General features: G+C 39.5%; 1 protein-coding gene across 2 annotated transcripts in view; it reads left to right on the top strand.

The window, feature by feature from the left end:
• The window catches only part of ENPP6 (ectonucleotide pyrophosphatase/phosphodiesterase 6), a 74,021-nt gene extending 60,447 nt beyond the window's left edge, over positions 1 to 13,574 (top strand). For both annotated transcript variants that reach the window (XM_048847913.2, XM_048847912.2), the window contains exons 6-8: positions 1,777 to 1,914; positions 7,191 to 7,314; positions 8,657 to 13,574. In XM_048847913.2, the coding sequence (XP_048703870.1) occupies positions 1,777 to 1,914; positions 7,191 to 7,314; positions 8,657 to 8,862 (468 nt within the window). In that variant the 3' untranslated portion in view covers positions 8,863 to 13,574. The remainder of the gene's footprint in view (positions 1 to 1,776; positions 1,915 to 7,190; positions 7,315 to 8,656) is intronic.
• The last annotated feature ends 971 nt before the right edge of the window (positions 13,575 to 14,545 follow it).

Here is a 14,545-nt window from a genome sequence, read left to right as displayed (position 1 = left end):
GCTAATGTGGCCACACCACTGCGCTTGCAGCTGACAGTGTGAACACACAACAGCGCTTTCCCTGCTGCTGTCTCCAAAGGCGGTTTAACTCCCGGCTCTCTACATCAGCAAGTGTGGCCAAGTCCTCAAGAGTGCATTTGAGTTTGCAGCTGATCATTTAGGGCTAGTCTATACTGAAAAGTTACATCAGAATAGCCACGTCTCTCAGGGGGTGTGGAAATCCCCCATGCCCCCCCCCGAGACTTAGTTAAGCTGACCTAACCCCCAGTGTAGACAGTGTTAGGTAAATGGAAGTAGTCTTCCATCAACCTAGCTACCACCTGTAGGATTATCTAGAGTGATGGGCCAACTCTTCCTGTCACTGTAGTGAGCATACACACTGAAGCCCTACAGAGGTGCAGCTGCAGTACTGTAGCTCTGCCACTGTAGCATTTTAAGTGTAGACAGCCCTAGGAGGCAGTTACTGTAACAGCACCAGCAGTAACCATCTCAAAGCTATCAGTGTGGACAGACTCCAGGAAGTTCAGCCTTTTTCCTGCAAGCCAGACTCTCCCACTCTTAACTCATGTGAAGTATTCCCAGCACGATACTTTTGAGTAGTCCAATTCAATTTTAAAACAACAGGACTATTTATGAATTAAGGTTCAACTCAACATAAGAGTGGCAGGATTTGACCCAGTGAGTCCAGTTATTAGACTCTGGTGCATTGTTTCTTGATGGTGGCTGTAATTGTGGAGCGTTTCCATGTGAGGTGTATATTTGGCCGGGGAAGAAGTTAAAAAAAGCAAATCCATCCTGCACGCATCTGAAACTATCACTTAAATATTCAGGCCATTGGCCTCACTTCACTTAAAGGCTGGGAACATTACCACACAATTAATGCATCTATCCTTCCATGTAGGTTATAACAATGAAAACTGTTGGGGAAGAGAGATTTATACCCTTAAGTTTAAAAATGACCCTTCTCAACAATATGTTCTCTAAGTATTTCTGCTGAATAATTTGGGTTACATTTTTATGCAGAAATTCTAGACAATAGGATAATATTAATAAGCTAATTGAACTTACATAGTGCTGAGCGTCTTCAAAGCTCCAATAAAACACTGATGAATTAATATCACAGCATCGTTATGAGACCGATGAGTGCTATTACCTCAAACAGGGGCCCAAGGCAACTGCCCCTCAAATCCTCTCCCTCCCCACCCCAGGCCCAGGTTGCTCTGCCTACTAGAGCACACTTGTTTTCACTGTTTAATTCAGTGTCTCCATAATTGTTTCCAGTGCTGTAGCTCAGTGTGCATCTGTGCACATGTGTGTATACACACAAATTGTGTTTGCGTGTGTGGCAAATTTTCAAAGGAGCCTCCTAAAATACACCTACCAAATTTGCATAAACACCCATTTGCACCTGCAGAGTCTCATATTTGCATGCATTAATGAATATTTGTGCACACAACTGGACACTTATAAAGATAAGCTATCTGGTTTAAAAATGCAGAAGTTTCTCCTCACCAACAGATGCAGATGCTGTGAAACACTGGAATGCGTTACCTAGGGAGGTGGTAGAATCTCCTTCCTTAGAGGTTTTTAAGGTCAGGCTTGACAAAGCCCTGGCTGGGATGATTTAACTGGGAATTGGTCCTGCTTCAAGCAGGGGGTTGGACTAGATGACCTTCTGGGGTCCCTTCCAACCCTGATATTCTATGATTCTATGATTCTATGATTCTATGCAATTTTTACAGGCAGATGGTTTTATAATGTTTGTTTCTTTTACAGGTGCATAATAAACTGAAAGCTGTGCAACACATGAATGTTTATAGCACAGAGGAAATTCCAGACAGATTCTATTACAAAAAAGGGAAATTTGTGTCTCCTTTAACTCTTGTGGCTGAGGAAGGATGGTTCATAGCAGAGGTAAACCATATGAACAAATTATTGATTTACCAGTCTGGTTAAAAAATATAATATATAAAATGAATAAGAAAAAAGATGGAAAACTATAAGATTAATGGTGAGTTATACTATTGACTCAGAGTTTAGCTGGGATAAATACTACTGCCTCACATTTAAATACTAGAAATGTACGTTTAAATGAAACTAATGGTGTGACAACTACATTGAATCTAAGTTAAGATTAGTCCTTTGTCCTGTTGTGGAATAATAAGAGTTGAAACTTATTCCCTTTTGCATATAATTATTTTTCCTCTTCATCCAGTTTACCCTTTCCTTTCAGCCTTCCTCTGGTTAGGTTCAGGGATTACTTTCTTTTGCAAACTAAGATTATCCTAATGTATGACAATATTTCCTCCACCACAGTACCCTCAACTTGGTTCCCCGGGTACTTTTCTGACATCATATTGTCCCTTAAAAATACTATCTGCTCTCTTGACTTCCCCTCATTTCCAATTATTTACTACCATCTCCCCACCACTAAGCTCTACATTACTACAATTTTCAATAATTCCTTTGCTTCTGGTAATTTCCCCACCCTCTATTTAATTCAAAGGGGGTGGGCTTTTTTGTTATAGAAAAAAAAAACTTATTCATAAGGAACCCATGCCCAAAGGTGATACAAAATACAGCATTTACTCAAGAAAGTAACTGTTTTAGGTGTATGTAAGTGAATGATTACAAGTGGTTGAAGATGAGCATTTTGTTATCTGCCATAAGCACAACTATGTTAATGAAGCATGTGTGTGTATATGCATGGATTATGCATGCATGCATAATCAAGAGCACTGATTTCTATGCATAGGACTCAGTTAAACCACCACTGAAATGCAATCACTTCTGGGGTGGAATACAACTGCTATTTCAGAGTGCCTTCCACAAAGGTGTTAAATGCCCATGGGAGGCACTCATCTTGCAGTGCATACAGACGCAACCACAGTCTGAAGACAGGAAATGAAGAATACCTTATCTAATTGAAACTGCAAGGATGAATTTTAGTAGGCAAACTGTTAATTAAATATTACAGAACTCAGTTAGTATACAGCGTTTAACATCGAAGCTTTTTTTTAAAAATAGTGGAATTTGTTATATTTTCATACAAGTTCTTCATTATTATAAAATATTACTCCTAGTATTTAGTATTTATATTTCATTCAAGTCTTTCAAAGTGCATTGCATATAGGGTTGGTCAGGAAATAGTTTTCCCATCCCGTGATAATTTTCAAGATTTTGAAAAGTTTTCCCATCTCAAATTGGGACAAAAAAAATCAAAATCCTGAAAAAAAATTTGAAACTAAAAGAGTTTTGAACCAAAAATCCAAAACTTTTTGGTTTCAAAAATGTCAAAAGGTGACATTTCAACATTTTTCAAAACTTCTTTTCCAACTTTTTTTTTAAGTTGGGAAATTCATCAAAACTCTTCCCACAAATAACTTTTTGGCGAAAAAATTTTCCTCAAAAAATTCTTGAGCAGCTTTAACAACAAATGTTATTTAAGCCTCACAATGCTGAGGCTAGGTAACTATGGTTGTACACATTTTATAGAGGGGTAAATGAAGACACCACTATGGTAAGTGATTTGTCCAAAGTCACTTAGTAGTGACATAAGTCAGTAACAGAGTTGGAAATAGAACCTAGGAGTACTGGCTCCCAGTCTTTCTAATAATTATACCACACTTGCCTCACAAATTAACATAGCTAAACAGAACAGCTCCTTTTATGCTTGTCATATCGTTATCTGACTGCCACATTTCCAACATAACACCTCTAGTTTGTGATGGGGAGTTTCAATGCCTCCTTTAAAAAAATCATTCTTGAATACGGATGGCGAGCTGCACATTTTCAGTTTAAAAATCTAAATGCCACTGTTGAGTTTCAAGAGTATATAAAAAAGTATCTGAAACCATTTTCTTTAATTGATTTTAGAAAAAAGGTTGTAACTAAAACCCTTTGTACAGTACCAGCTTAACATTCAGAACACTTATGTATACTGAAAAAAATTTAAATAATGGAAATTTGACAATCCCTTCATAACAGTCGAGCAAACATTGCTTACTACAAAATTATTTCTGCCTTTTTGCCCATTCCTCCCTATTGTTTCTGATTTTCAAGAATGCCCTCTCATGCATTCACTCAATTCTTCCACAGCCCGGGTGTATTTTCATTACCAGAGACTCAGATTTGAAAAAGAAGCTGTGTCATATTTTTGAAGTAATAATTGAGATTTCAATTATTTTTCTGCCCAAACCACTGAAAAGAGTTTGCCAAGCTCTTTCCTATTGTGTTCACCTTTTACATTTTTTTTTAAATACTTTCCATTGTTAGTAGTATTCTCTGAGCACTACTGGCACTATTTTTGAGCAGAAAGGGGGAATGTCTCTGGAATTTTCTACCCTCTCCATATGTTCCAGATTTCACTTTTGCATTTCAGTATCCAAAGCTCAATACTCCCCCTCCCCACCTTTTTTTTTTAGTTCTGTTGGTTTGGGTGTTGATATTATTTTGTTCCTCCTGAACCTTTACTCATTCTTTACCTCAATTTAATTTTCCATATAAAATATTTGTGCTTCAGTACCTCTATACTTAATGCTTTGCTTGCTGGCCTGTATATATGTTATGTACCTCTACTGCTGTACTTTCTGCAGTTTAAACAAGCTGAATTTGTAGTTACAGGCAAACAGAAGTATGTAGGAGAACTTTAGAATGTCAAGAGGGTTAGGGAATTGCGTGGTCTTGTACATTAGTGGTTCACCATTCGAGATCAATGTTCAGTCTTGGTTTAAGTTAGACATGAGAAACAGGTTTGTCAAATCTCATCCTTCCTCCCATTTGTGCATATCACAAAATCACCGCACATGCTGGCACAGTTCTGAGTGACTGGTACTCTCTTCTCAGCAGAAGCCCAGGACTGGGTTGTGAGTTAGGAGTGTGGTGTCCTGGGAACACTATGTTGGGAAGCTGGCATAGCACGTGCCCATACTCTGCTTGCCTGAAGCCAGTGCTATTAATGACCCTATGCAACTATTTGCCAATGTAAAAGAAAGTAACAGGTTTTCTGACCCAAATACCAGCAAATGAGCTAAAAGTTGCTATGTTTCTGACTTCATTTCACAGCAGCAGTAAGGTACTATTCTCTTTGTACTCTTGGGCTGGTGATCGAAGGGCATTCTGTTTCGTGAGTATGGCATTACTCGGGAAACAGCTGAGTCCATAACATCTGGCAGTGTTTTTAAGGGGATTAACTTCAGCCACGTCATCATGATATCTCCAAAGAAACTTTGCAACTTAGATAAGACTTGGCATGACTTGCGTGGATGCCTACAAATGCTGTACAACTTGTTCTATGGTGAGCAGCCCATTAGTTTCCTAGAACTCCATAAAGCAGAATAGCGGTGTAGGCAGGCACTATAGTGGGAGACCATACAAAAAAGCAGACTGACTCCATTTTCTCTTCTGCTTGCTCTGAGTGCTGTCAGTGAAATCGATGGAGACAAGGCAACAGATTTAATTTGTCAACTAGAACTGTTCAATTATCTTGTACATCTGCTGACTGTTATATACAAAGAAATGCACGGATACCCAAGGGCTTCCTGCAGTTAGCAGTCTAAAGATCTACTCTTTATAATAAAATTTTATATACAGTTTCTATCCATGGTCAATTGTTTGGGGGAGGGGGAGGGAAGAAGAGAGAATAAAATCAGATAATAAATATAAACAACATGGAAATGGATCTTAACTCAGTCTGTCTCATCACTGATCTGAGTTTACAGGAGCTATGGATACAAAGTGCACACGCTGTCTCTCTAGTCTTTGGCCTGGCCACTCAGTGCCACTGTCACTCATCAGTCAGGAGAATTTTAACATATTAGTTGATGAAGTGAAATACTATTTAGAAGTCACTGAAGAGATTACAATTATTTCTCACTGATCACCCAGCTCTAGTCCTGATCCAATGCCCGGGTCTGGTGTTAGTAGGCACTGCTAAACATGCCATTTTTGGATGTAAAAGTGAGATCCTGATTCCTGACCACTTGTGTTCATTCAGGACTCATGGTCCTTTTACAAACAGTAGGTGTGTTAACTCCAGGGTTCTGGCAAAATTCCAACTCTGATAATTACATTATGGCCTTCATAAATTCCCTCTGCAGTTTCAGACACAACTATGTTGTCTTCTTTATTTCATGCCCTAAAATATTTGTGTGGTGTTCAACAGCTGCAACATTTCATTCCAGGGAGGATGCAATCCAGTGATGGAGGAAATAACCCTCCAATATTGTTTGTATGTCAGTTTGTTAAGACCTCTAGGAGCCTCCTAGATTACAAATACTACTATGAATTTTTCCTAAGTATTAGTTACTGTGGAGCTGGAGAGACTGATTCCAGAGAAATGTTTAAAAGTACTATTTCTGTGTAACATGGTTAAGTGAAAACAAACTGGAGATACGATGACTGTGTACAAGCGTCTGAAGAATGTCCCCAGCAAAAACTTCCTAAATCAGGTCTATGGAATAGTCTCCTAAAGGAAGCCTCATTGCTTCAATAATAAAACAAGCAAACAAGACAAAATATTTGAGAATTTGTTGTAGGGAAGAGTCCTGTGTTGATTGGATTGACTGGATGAAATGGACCAACTTATTTAATAGATCTTTTCCTTTTCTGGCTTTTATGACATTGGTAATGAGGGCAAAGGACAAAATTACATGTAAATTATTCCACTGAATTGAACAACAGAAATTGGTCAGAAAGTGGCATTGCTAGGAAGCAGCCATAGAAGAACTCAGTGTTATGGACTAGCTCTGTATCTATATTCACCTACCAGAAACATTCAGAGAAGAAGGGAATAGAAACTGGAAAGGTTATCTTCCCTGTTAGCTACCCTCAGGCTCAGGGCCTGAAGTTGTGGCATTGTATACAACTGAAGGTAATAAAAATATAAGAATATTCTTATGTGCCTTCGTTTTACATCTGTATTCTATTGTAATAAATCAAGTGCCATTTCAGTATACTTGCTATGTCCCCTATTGGTGACTATATCCTGCCCTTTCAGGGGCTGGACTTGATGATCTAATAAGTCTTTTCCCTCTCTGACTACTATGATCCTATGACTATGGCGGCAGAACATAAACTCCATTATAAAATAAAGGTTACGATACATTATTAATTACCCAGTTCTTTCATTATTTAAAGGCTCCCTCTTATGGCATTTATATGTTAACTTGTGTTTTGTTTTTCTTCCCCAGAGCAAAGAGAAACTTCCATTTTGGGAGAATGGCACAGGGAAAAAGGAGGCCTGGCAAAATGGGTGGCATGGATATGACAATGAGCTCATGAACATGAGGGGATTCTTCCTCGCATATGGGCCAGGTAGGCCAAATGAATGATCAGATAACCACAAACTCCCTGCCCCACCCCGCCTCTACAATAGCTTCAGAGAGAAGGCAGATCCACAGTGCTGCACTGTTTTGGGTGGAGCGTTGATGTAGAAGTTAATTCTGGACATGGAGCCTGTCCATCACAGCCCATATGAAAGTAGAGCAAGCTTGCTCTCCTTTTAGCCTCTAGATCTTATGTGAAACTGGGGAAGAAACAATGATTACATTTGCTTTGCCGTTCAGACATCATGCACTTTGTATGGCTGCCTAATGTAGGTGTGCAGGAACCTACCACTATGATCGCCCAAGCCTTGGATCAGCATTGAGTACCCCTTCCTGTTAATGTACTCCAAGGCTCACACATGGGCACATCAATAGGTCCTGTATTGTTTGGGATCCTCAGTTGTTTAAATCCTTCAGTGTTCTTTGGCACATTGGCCTCTCATGATGTATTGCTATGTACACTTCCATGACATGCACACTATCATGGACTTCCCAACCAACCTGTAATTATCTGGGGTGAAATGGAGTCTCAGACCCTGATCTCTGTGTGATGTATATTATGCTATTTCTATACTACTACAAATATACAGGGTGCACAGGACTTCATCTGCAGATCTGAACACACTCTGGAGGTGTGTACCATTATCCCCATTTTACAGATGGGGAAACTAAGCACAGAGACATCAAGTGATTTGCCCAGGGCTACACAGGAAATCTCCTAATTCTCAAAACAGTTTCCAATCCATTGAACATTGCTGTTCTCAGCTAGGCTTGAGCTCTTAACTCTATATGAAATATAGGTATCCTTTTTTTAGTCTTGGCAAAGGGCTCATGAAGGCAGAGTAGCCCCTTTGATAGCATCCATGTGGTTATTACTTATATCGTACAACTGCTGCATCATTACATAGAGAATTTCTGTGTCCCAGTTTGTCAGACCCTTTAAATATTGAATAGTGCATGCTCTTCACAGATGAGGGGGGAAAAAATAGAATCAAAATCTTTCACACAGTCATTGCAAAGCAAAACTGTCTGCTGAAAAGGCAGCAGAGCAATGTTTAAATGCACAAACACTTAAACATTTAAATAGCTCCTGTGTTTAATAGTTCCATTCTCTTTTCTTATTTGCCCCATTAATTTTAACAGATAATTTTGTATCCTACTCACAAGACTTTCTATTAGTCTCTGGAAAGACATAAGGTCCCCATCCCACCTGATTCCTTGTTTATTGGATGCTCCTGCAATTCAAAGCCTCAAGCAAAAGAAATTATCCAACGTTAAATCCTCCTTGCCATTCAGACACCAAAACATATCTTTGCATTTCTTTGTTTCAGATTTCAAATCTAACTTCAGGGCGCCTCCAATCAGATCGGTCGATGTTTACAACATCATGTGCAATATTGCAGGAATAAAGCCACTATCGAACAATGGATCCTGGTCCAGAGTGGAGTGTATGCTAAAAAATAATGCCAGTTTGGCACAGTTATTCCAGTGGAGCAGCTGTGTGCTGGCATTAATTCTACTTTTATTGTTTGCATAACAGATCTCGTTACTCTGGCCCCAAAACAATATTGATCACTGTGACCAGTAACTTGATTTTTGTTTGTTTGGGTAGAATTCTTTATCTGAATAATGGCTTCAGTAACAGAATACTGTCTGGGTAAATTGCACCTATTCACCCAAATTCATCCCTCGAGTTACACAGGGGATAAATCACTGTGGTTATAACAAATGCAAAGCCAAATATTGCTTTCATTTACACTGTTGTAAATCTATACAGCAGTGTCAATGAGAGCAGAATGTGGCTCATTGTGAGAGTGAGTGAGTTAGTTACTCCAGGAGATAGAGAATGAATTCCCCCTCATACTACCATATCTAACTAAAGAGATGCTTTCACCTCTGCTTAGTTAGGGGCTCAAGACTGGATATAGTCCTTTGTAATTTTACCGGATTGTTTTGTTCTGGATTATTTCTTTCTCTCTGCTACAGCCCTGCCCTCTCCTCACAAAGCAGTTACATGCATGGTATGCACTGCCCCATTGCTGTAAACAGGAAAAAACAGCCTCTCTCCACTAAGCTACAATAAACACAACCCTAAGAAAAAGTAGGCATGGGAGCATTCAAGAACCATAGCATCCTTCTTTCCCCATACTTTGTCTTTCCTTCTCCCTTAAGAGCATCAGCCCCCTCAGTACTCCATTAGCTCATAGAACCATAGAAACCTAGGGTTAGAAGGGACCACAAGGGTCATATAAGTCTAATCCTCTGCCAAGAGGCAGGATTATTTGTTTCTCAACCATCGAATATAGAGGCCATTCCTGCACCCATTCAAGTCAGAAGAGTTTTACCATGGACTTGAATGAGTTTGAGAGCAAGCGGAGAGTGAGAGTTCCACAATGAGGCCAAACCTGAACTCAGGTCATCCATGTGGCAGTTTATTAGAACAGCCCATTGGTGATTTTTAAATTTAACGTCCCACCTGCCTATACAGAGGGCACCATTTATTTCACAATTCTAAGGCCACCAAATTTGCTACCCATATTTTTACCTCAGAATCTAAGATTCATTAGGAAAAAAAAAAACAAAAACAGAACATTTTTAGCCTTTAAGCTTGAGAATAAAACCTTGAAAATGTGAATCAAGCGTCTACTGATACAGTAGCCCTGGGAGATATGAACTGTCTTGTTCTTCTTACTAGGACATTGACTCTGAAACCAAAAGATGACAGTTTAAATATGAACTATTTCACTGCTTATCATTTTAGGAGAAAAATCCAGCCAAATATGTTTTAGCCCCAAAAGGCCACACTGTGGCAAGAGCCCCAATTGTCCCAGCTGCCAAAACTTCCAGCCTTCCCACAAGTTCCGTGATGCCAGCACGCACTGTCAATGCAAAAACTTCCATGGATGTTGACAACTGAAAGCAGAGGGATGACAGAAAATAAACTGCATTTCATATCAGAATAAACAACACAGGGACTATTCTGGTAATTGCAATCTTCATTTTCTGCTTAATTCATTAAAAACCTCCCAGTTACATCTAAATGAACTGGCCACCACATTTCCAGTCTGCCGCAGAATACAGGGCCTTTCTAATTGAGGCCCAGCTTATGGAGGTCTTGTCTATAAATCTTCAAGGAGAAAACTCATTTCCATATGCCAAAATTCTACCAGGTTTCTGTCTATCATAGAAATGTAAGGCTGGAAGGGACCTCAAGAGGTCAGCTAGGCCATCCCTCCCATGCTGAGGCACTCAAAATCTGAAATGATTTTAATGGCAATTAGCTCTGATGACGTGTCACTGTCAGAAGTCTAAAATCTTATTCTGCACCCAGCAGTGGGGTATCTGAATACTTGTATGACTAACAGGAAGGCCTGGCCCTTCTAACTCCATGGAATGGCATTTGTACTACTCAATCACATGCACTCAACAAAGAAGGCGAAAGAGAAAGATAGAAACACAATAAATTCAAAGTGCACAAGTGAAGAAATGAGGTGTAACCATGCTGCAGAGGGCCTTAGCCATAACTCAAAATATGCCAGTGACAAGTATAATAAAACAGTTTGGAACACAACTGGCCTCTTCTCTGTGCCTTTCCGGATGAAGTAGCGAAACATAACACCATATGGTCTCGGTGGTCCAATACATCAGCTGAACTCTTGAGAGTTTTCAGCATCTATTGCTTTTCTACCAGCAGCATCAGTGAAGAGCATGGTTTTAAGTGATTCCAGTTCAAGCAATGGAGCGTGCAATACACGTGGCTCTTTTCCCTTCAGAAGGTGATTTCTGCAGCAGGGAGACATGTTTATACTGGTGGACTTTCAAAAGACTTTTTATCCTTTAACCAGTGCTATAGTAGTGAGAGGAGGAGCTCACAGGAGATATCCAGGTTTGATATTCAAAGCCATTTCTCACAGAAGGATGACAGGATGAGGACAAAAAATTATACTGAATGAATATTTCATCACAGGGACCTCAAACCCAGTCCTAAATTGTATTGGTAAAGTTAGATAGGGATAGACTCTTGCGGTTTCATATCTACACTGGAGCTGAAAGGCGTAATTTCCAGGTTGGAAATGCTCGATACAGCATGCCAAAAATAGTCGTGGCTACATGGACAGTGGGATGGGCTAGCTGAGTGCATACTTAGGGTCTCAGATAGGATTGAATTCAGAACAGATAGCCCATCCTCCTGCCCCTGTAGTCGCAGTATGCGGCTAGTTTTAGCACTCTAGGTTGATCAGAGCCAGCAGGGTGTGACAACCCCAGATGGAAATTACACCTTCAGCTAGAGTGCAGACATACCCTGGATGGTAATCCATCTCGGAGGTTAAAGTCCCAAGATTAAGGTAAACCAGAACAAAAACAGGGAGGCAGAGATAGCAAATCCCAACTAAGAACCTGATTATGCCAATTTTACATTGAAACTATATCTCTAGATTGAGGTTCTAGTCAACATAAAATGGTAGAATCTGGCCCTCAACCAATAGCTATTTTATTTATTTCAGAAGATTAATTTTGCTTAGTTGTTAAAACATTTTGCTGCTATACTGCTTGATGTTAAATATGGGGGATCTACATGCATTTTAAAATGTTAGTAATAAGAGATTTACACATCTTTACATAATTTTATTTTTTAAATGTTTTCACTGTAAAAAAAACCCACCATATCTAGAAAAGAGACATTTAGGGTTTGGTCCTGCAAGGACCCCAAGAACACTTAACTCCTCGCAATGCTGATGGGAGTACAGGGCACTCAGCTTTACCTCAAAGGAGAGGCTCAGCACATTCTCAGTATGAACTCCTGTGGAAAGATTAGGGTCCTTCCTAGATAAAATAAACCTCTAAAAATTAATGAGCATACAAACCCAGAGTAAAGCACATTTTGGGTTGGTTTGGTACAGTTAATTTAAGGATAAATGATTACAGCATGAAAAAAATCAAATTAAACTTGACAAAAGACTTCTGTAATAGCGGTAAAGATTTATGTAATGTCTTTTTAAAGGTCAAGTGAACCATCAAATCAATTGGGGGGGAAAAAAAGAAAATCAGCCTTTGTTATCAGGCTGTTGAGTATAAAAGGCAATTTAGGGCTTTCTAAGCATTTGCAGTGGCTGTGAAACAAGCATCTATTGTTCAAAGTTCCCCGTTGCTCTTTAATGGACCAGGCTCAATGAATTCATTGGAGCACATTTTTTTTAAAAGTGAGAGAATTATCAGTATAAAAGATAACCAAATGACTAAATTACACAGTTTTGTTTGAAAACCAACAGGATATATAAAACACACACTAATCCCTTGACATTCTGGAGTCTTAAATCCTATAATAAAAAGGTTTCAATATTCTCTTACAGAGAAAAAAAGAGCTCAAAGGCAGCACAGGGCCAGATTCTGATTTCAATTACACTAGTGTAAATCAGGAATAACTGTTCAATTGAGTTATTCCACATTTAGATCAGTAAATGAGATCAACATTGCCCCACTACTGCATGTGAGGAACAGTTAGAAAAGTAAGTGTCCATATTCAGAAATTCTGAGTGTTTGCAAATATTGCAAAGTACATTTTCAAAATGTATGAGAATCTCATGGGGTTTAATGAAAACATCCTATGATAAAGCACTTCAAAATGTGTTCAATCTGTGAAAGGAAAATTCTGTAATAGATTAATATCAAGTTGGTCATCTCCAAGAGAACTGAGAATCGGGTATGTTTTAGAAGTGCATCTTGCTTTTTTGGTATTTTTGTACCACTATATTGATTCATGCTCTGGTTCAAAAATCAGAGCATTTTGCCTGTAGCGTCCTTATCTGTGTAACAAATAACTGAGGTGAATGTATTTTTAAAACCATGGTTCTAAGTGATGCTTTCCAACAATGATTGATTGTGAATGGGTGAATAATTATAAGAACACTGCATGATTTCTGTTAAAAATGGTATACATTTTTGTAAATAATGTAAGATTTAAAAAAAAATCCTAGAACACCTTGTCTTTCCTGGTTGATTGTTATATCAAAGTGTAGTCACGTTGGTCCACTTCTCACTTACAAAAATAGAGATACTGCAGTGTAAACAGTGTTTGAAGCTTATACTGACTAATCACCAGTGGGATGAATGATAACATTGTTTAAAAATGGTAAAGTCCTCAAAATATGCATGTAAATTAGATATTAAATAAATTGCACAAGATAATGTGGCTTGCATGTTGGATAATTTTTCCAGGGGTATTATAATAAAGTTAACCTTTTGAATCTGTTTGGTTTTTTTCCCTTCTAACTGCATGTATAAACATAGCAATATTAAACAACAGCACTGTCCAACAGCATTGGTATCTCTACATCAACTAGGGACATATCTGTAAACATTTCTAATTCAATTTGTAAATTCCCTGTGGGGCAGGAATGTCTTTTTGTTTTGTATCTGTACAGCACCTAGCACAATGAGGTGCAACAGATTTTGCTACTCACCACTGGTATGCCTCCTTGTGGCTCATCTGGGGATTAGCTCGCCACTGGTTGGATCCCCCTTCCTGTGGCCGTTCAACCCGTCATCTCAATCTCACCTTCCAGAACTCTGAGTAATCTTCTTTGTGACTTGGCCCTCTGGCCAATCACTATAGTCCTCCCCTTTTGGAGTCTCTCAAAGTCTCTCTGGACAAGGTGCACCTCTGCTGTTCCAGGAAGTCCTCCATTGTCTGTCCAGGAATGTGCCACTTCCCCAGTGGCTGGTAGGAAACCTGGGCCCAGCCTCTACTCCAGGGTTCCAACCCAAGGACCCTGTGTGCCGCAACTATGGGCTACTTACTCCCAGACCTGTTTGCTACTTCTCTGGGCTCTGTTCTACTCCTTCCTTCTATCCTCTGGGTTTACCAACTATCCAAGCTTCCTCCACTTCCCAGAGCTACTTCCCCCTATGGCTTCTCGCCAGACCCGGTAATCTCCAACACACCTCCCTCCTGTAAGGGAGTGATTGCAGACGACTTCCCCCTGCAGTTCCCTTCTGGTCTCAGCTTCTTAGCCTTATAGAAACCCTGCCTGTTCCTGTCCAGGTTAGCATCATCCTTAATTAAGAGTTATTGATCCCTGGCTCCCTTCCAGATGCAGCCTCTCTCGTTAATTGGCCCATCTAGACTACCTTAACACCTTCAGGGCTAGTGTGAGGTAAACACCCATCATATGGGGCCCTGGTCCTTGACTGGGGCACCTAGCTCCTACAGTGAGACAAAT

The sequence above is a fragment of the Caretta caretta genome, chromosome 4, assembly GCF_965140235.1.
Source record: "Caretta caretta isolate rCarCar2 chromosome 4, rCarCar1.hap1, whole genome shotgun sequence".
NCBI classification, from domain to species: domain Eukaryota; kingdom Metazoa; phylum Chordata; order Testudines; family Cheloniidae; genus Caretta; species Caretta caretta.
The sequence above is the reverse complement of the archived record's forward strand: the minus strand, read 5'-3'. Positions and strand labels throughout refer to the sequence as shown.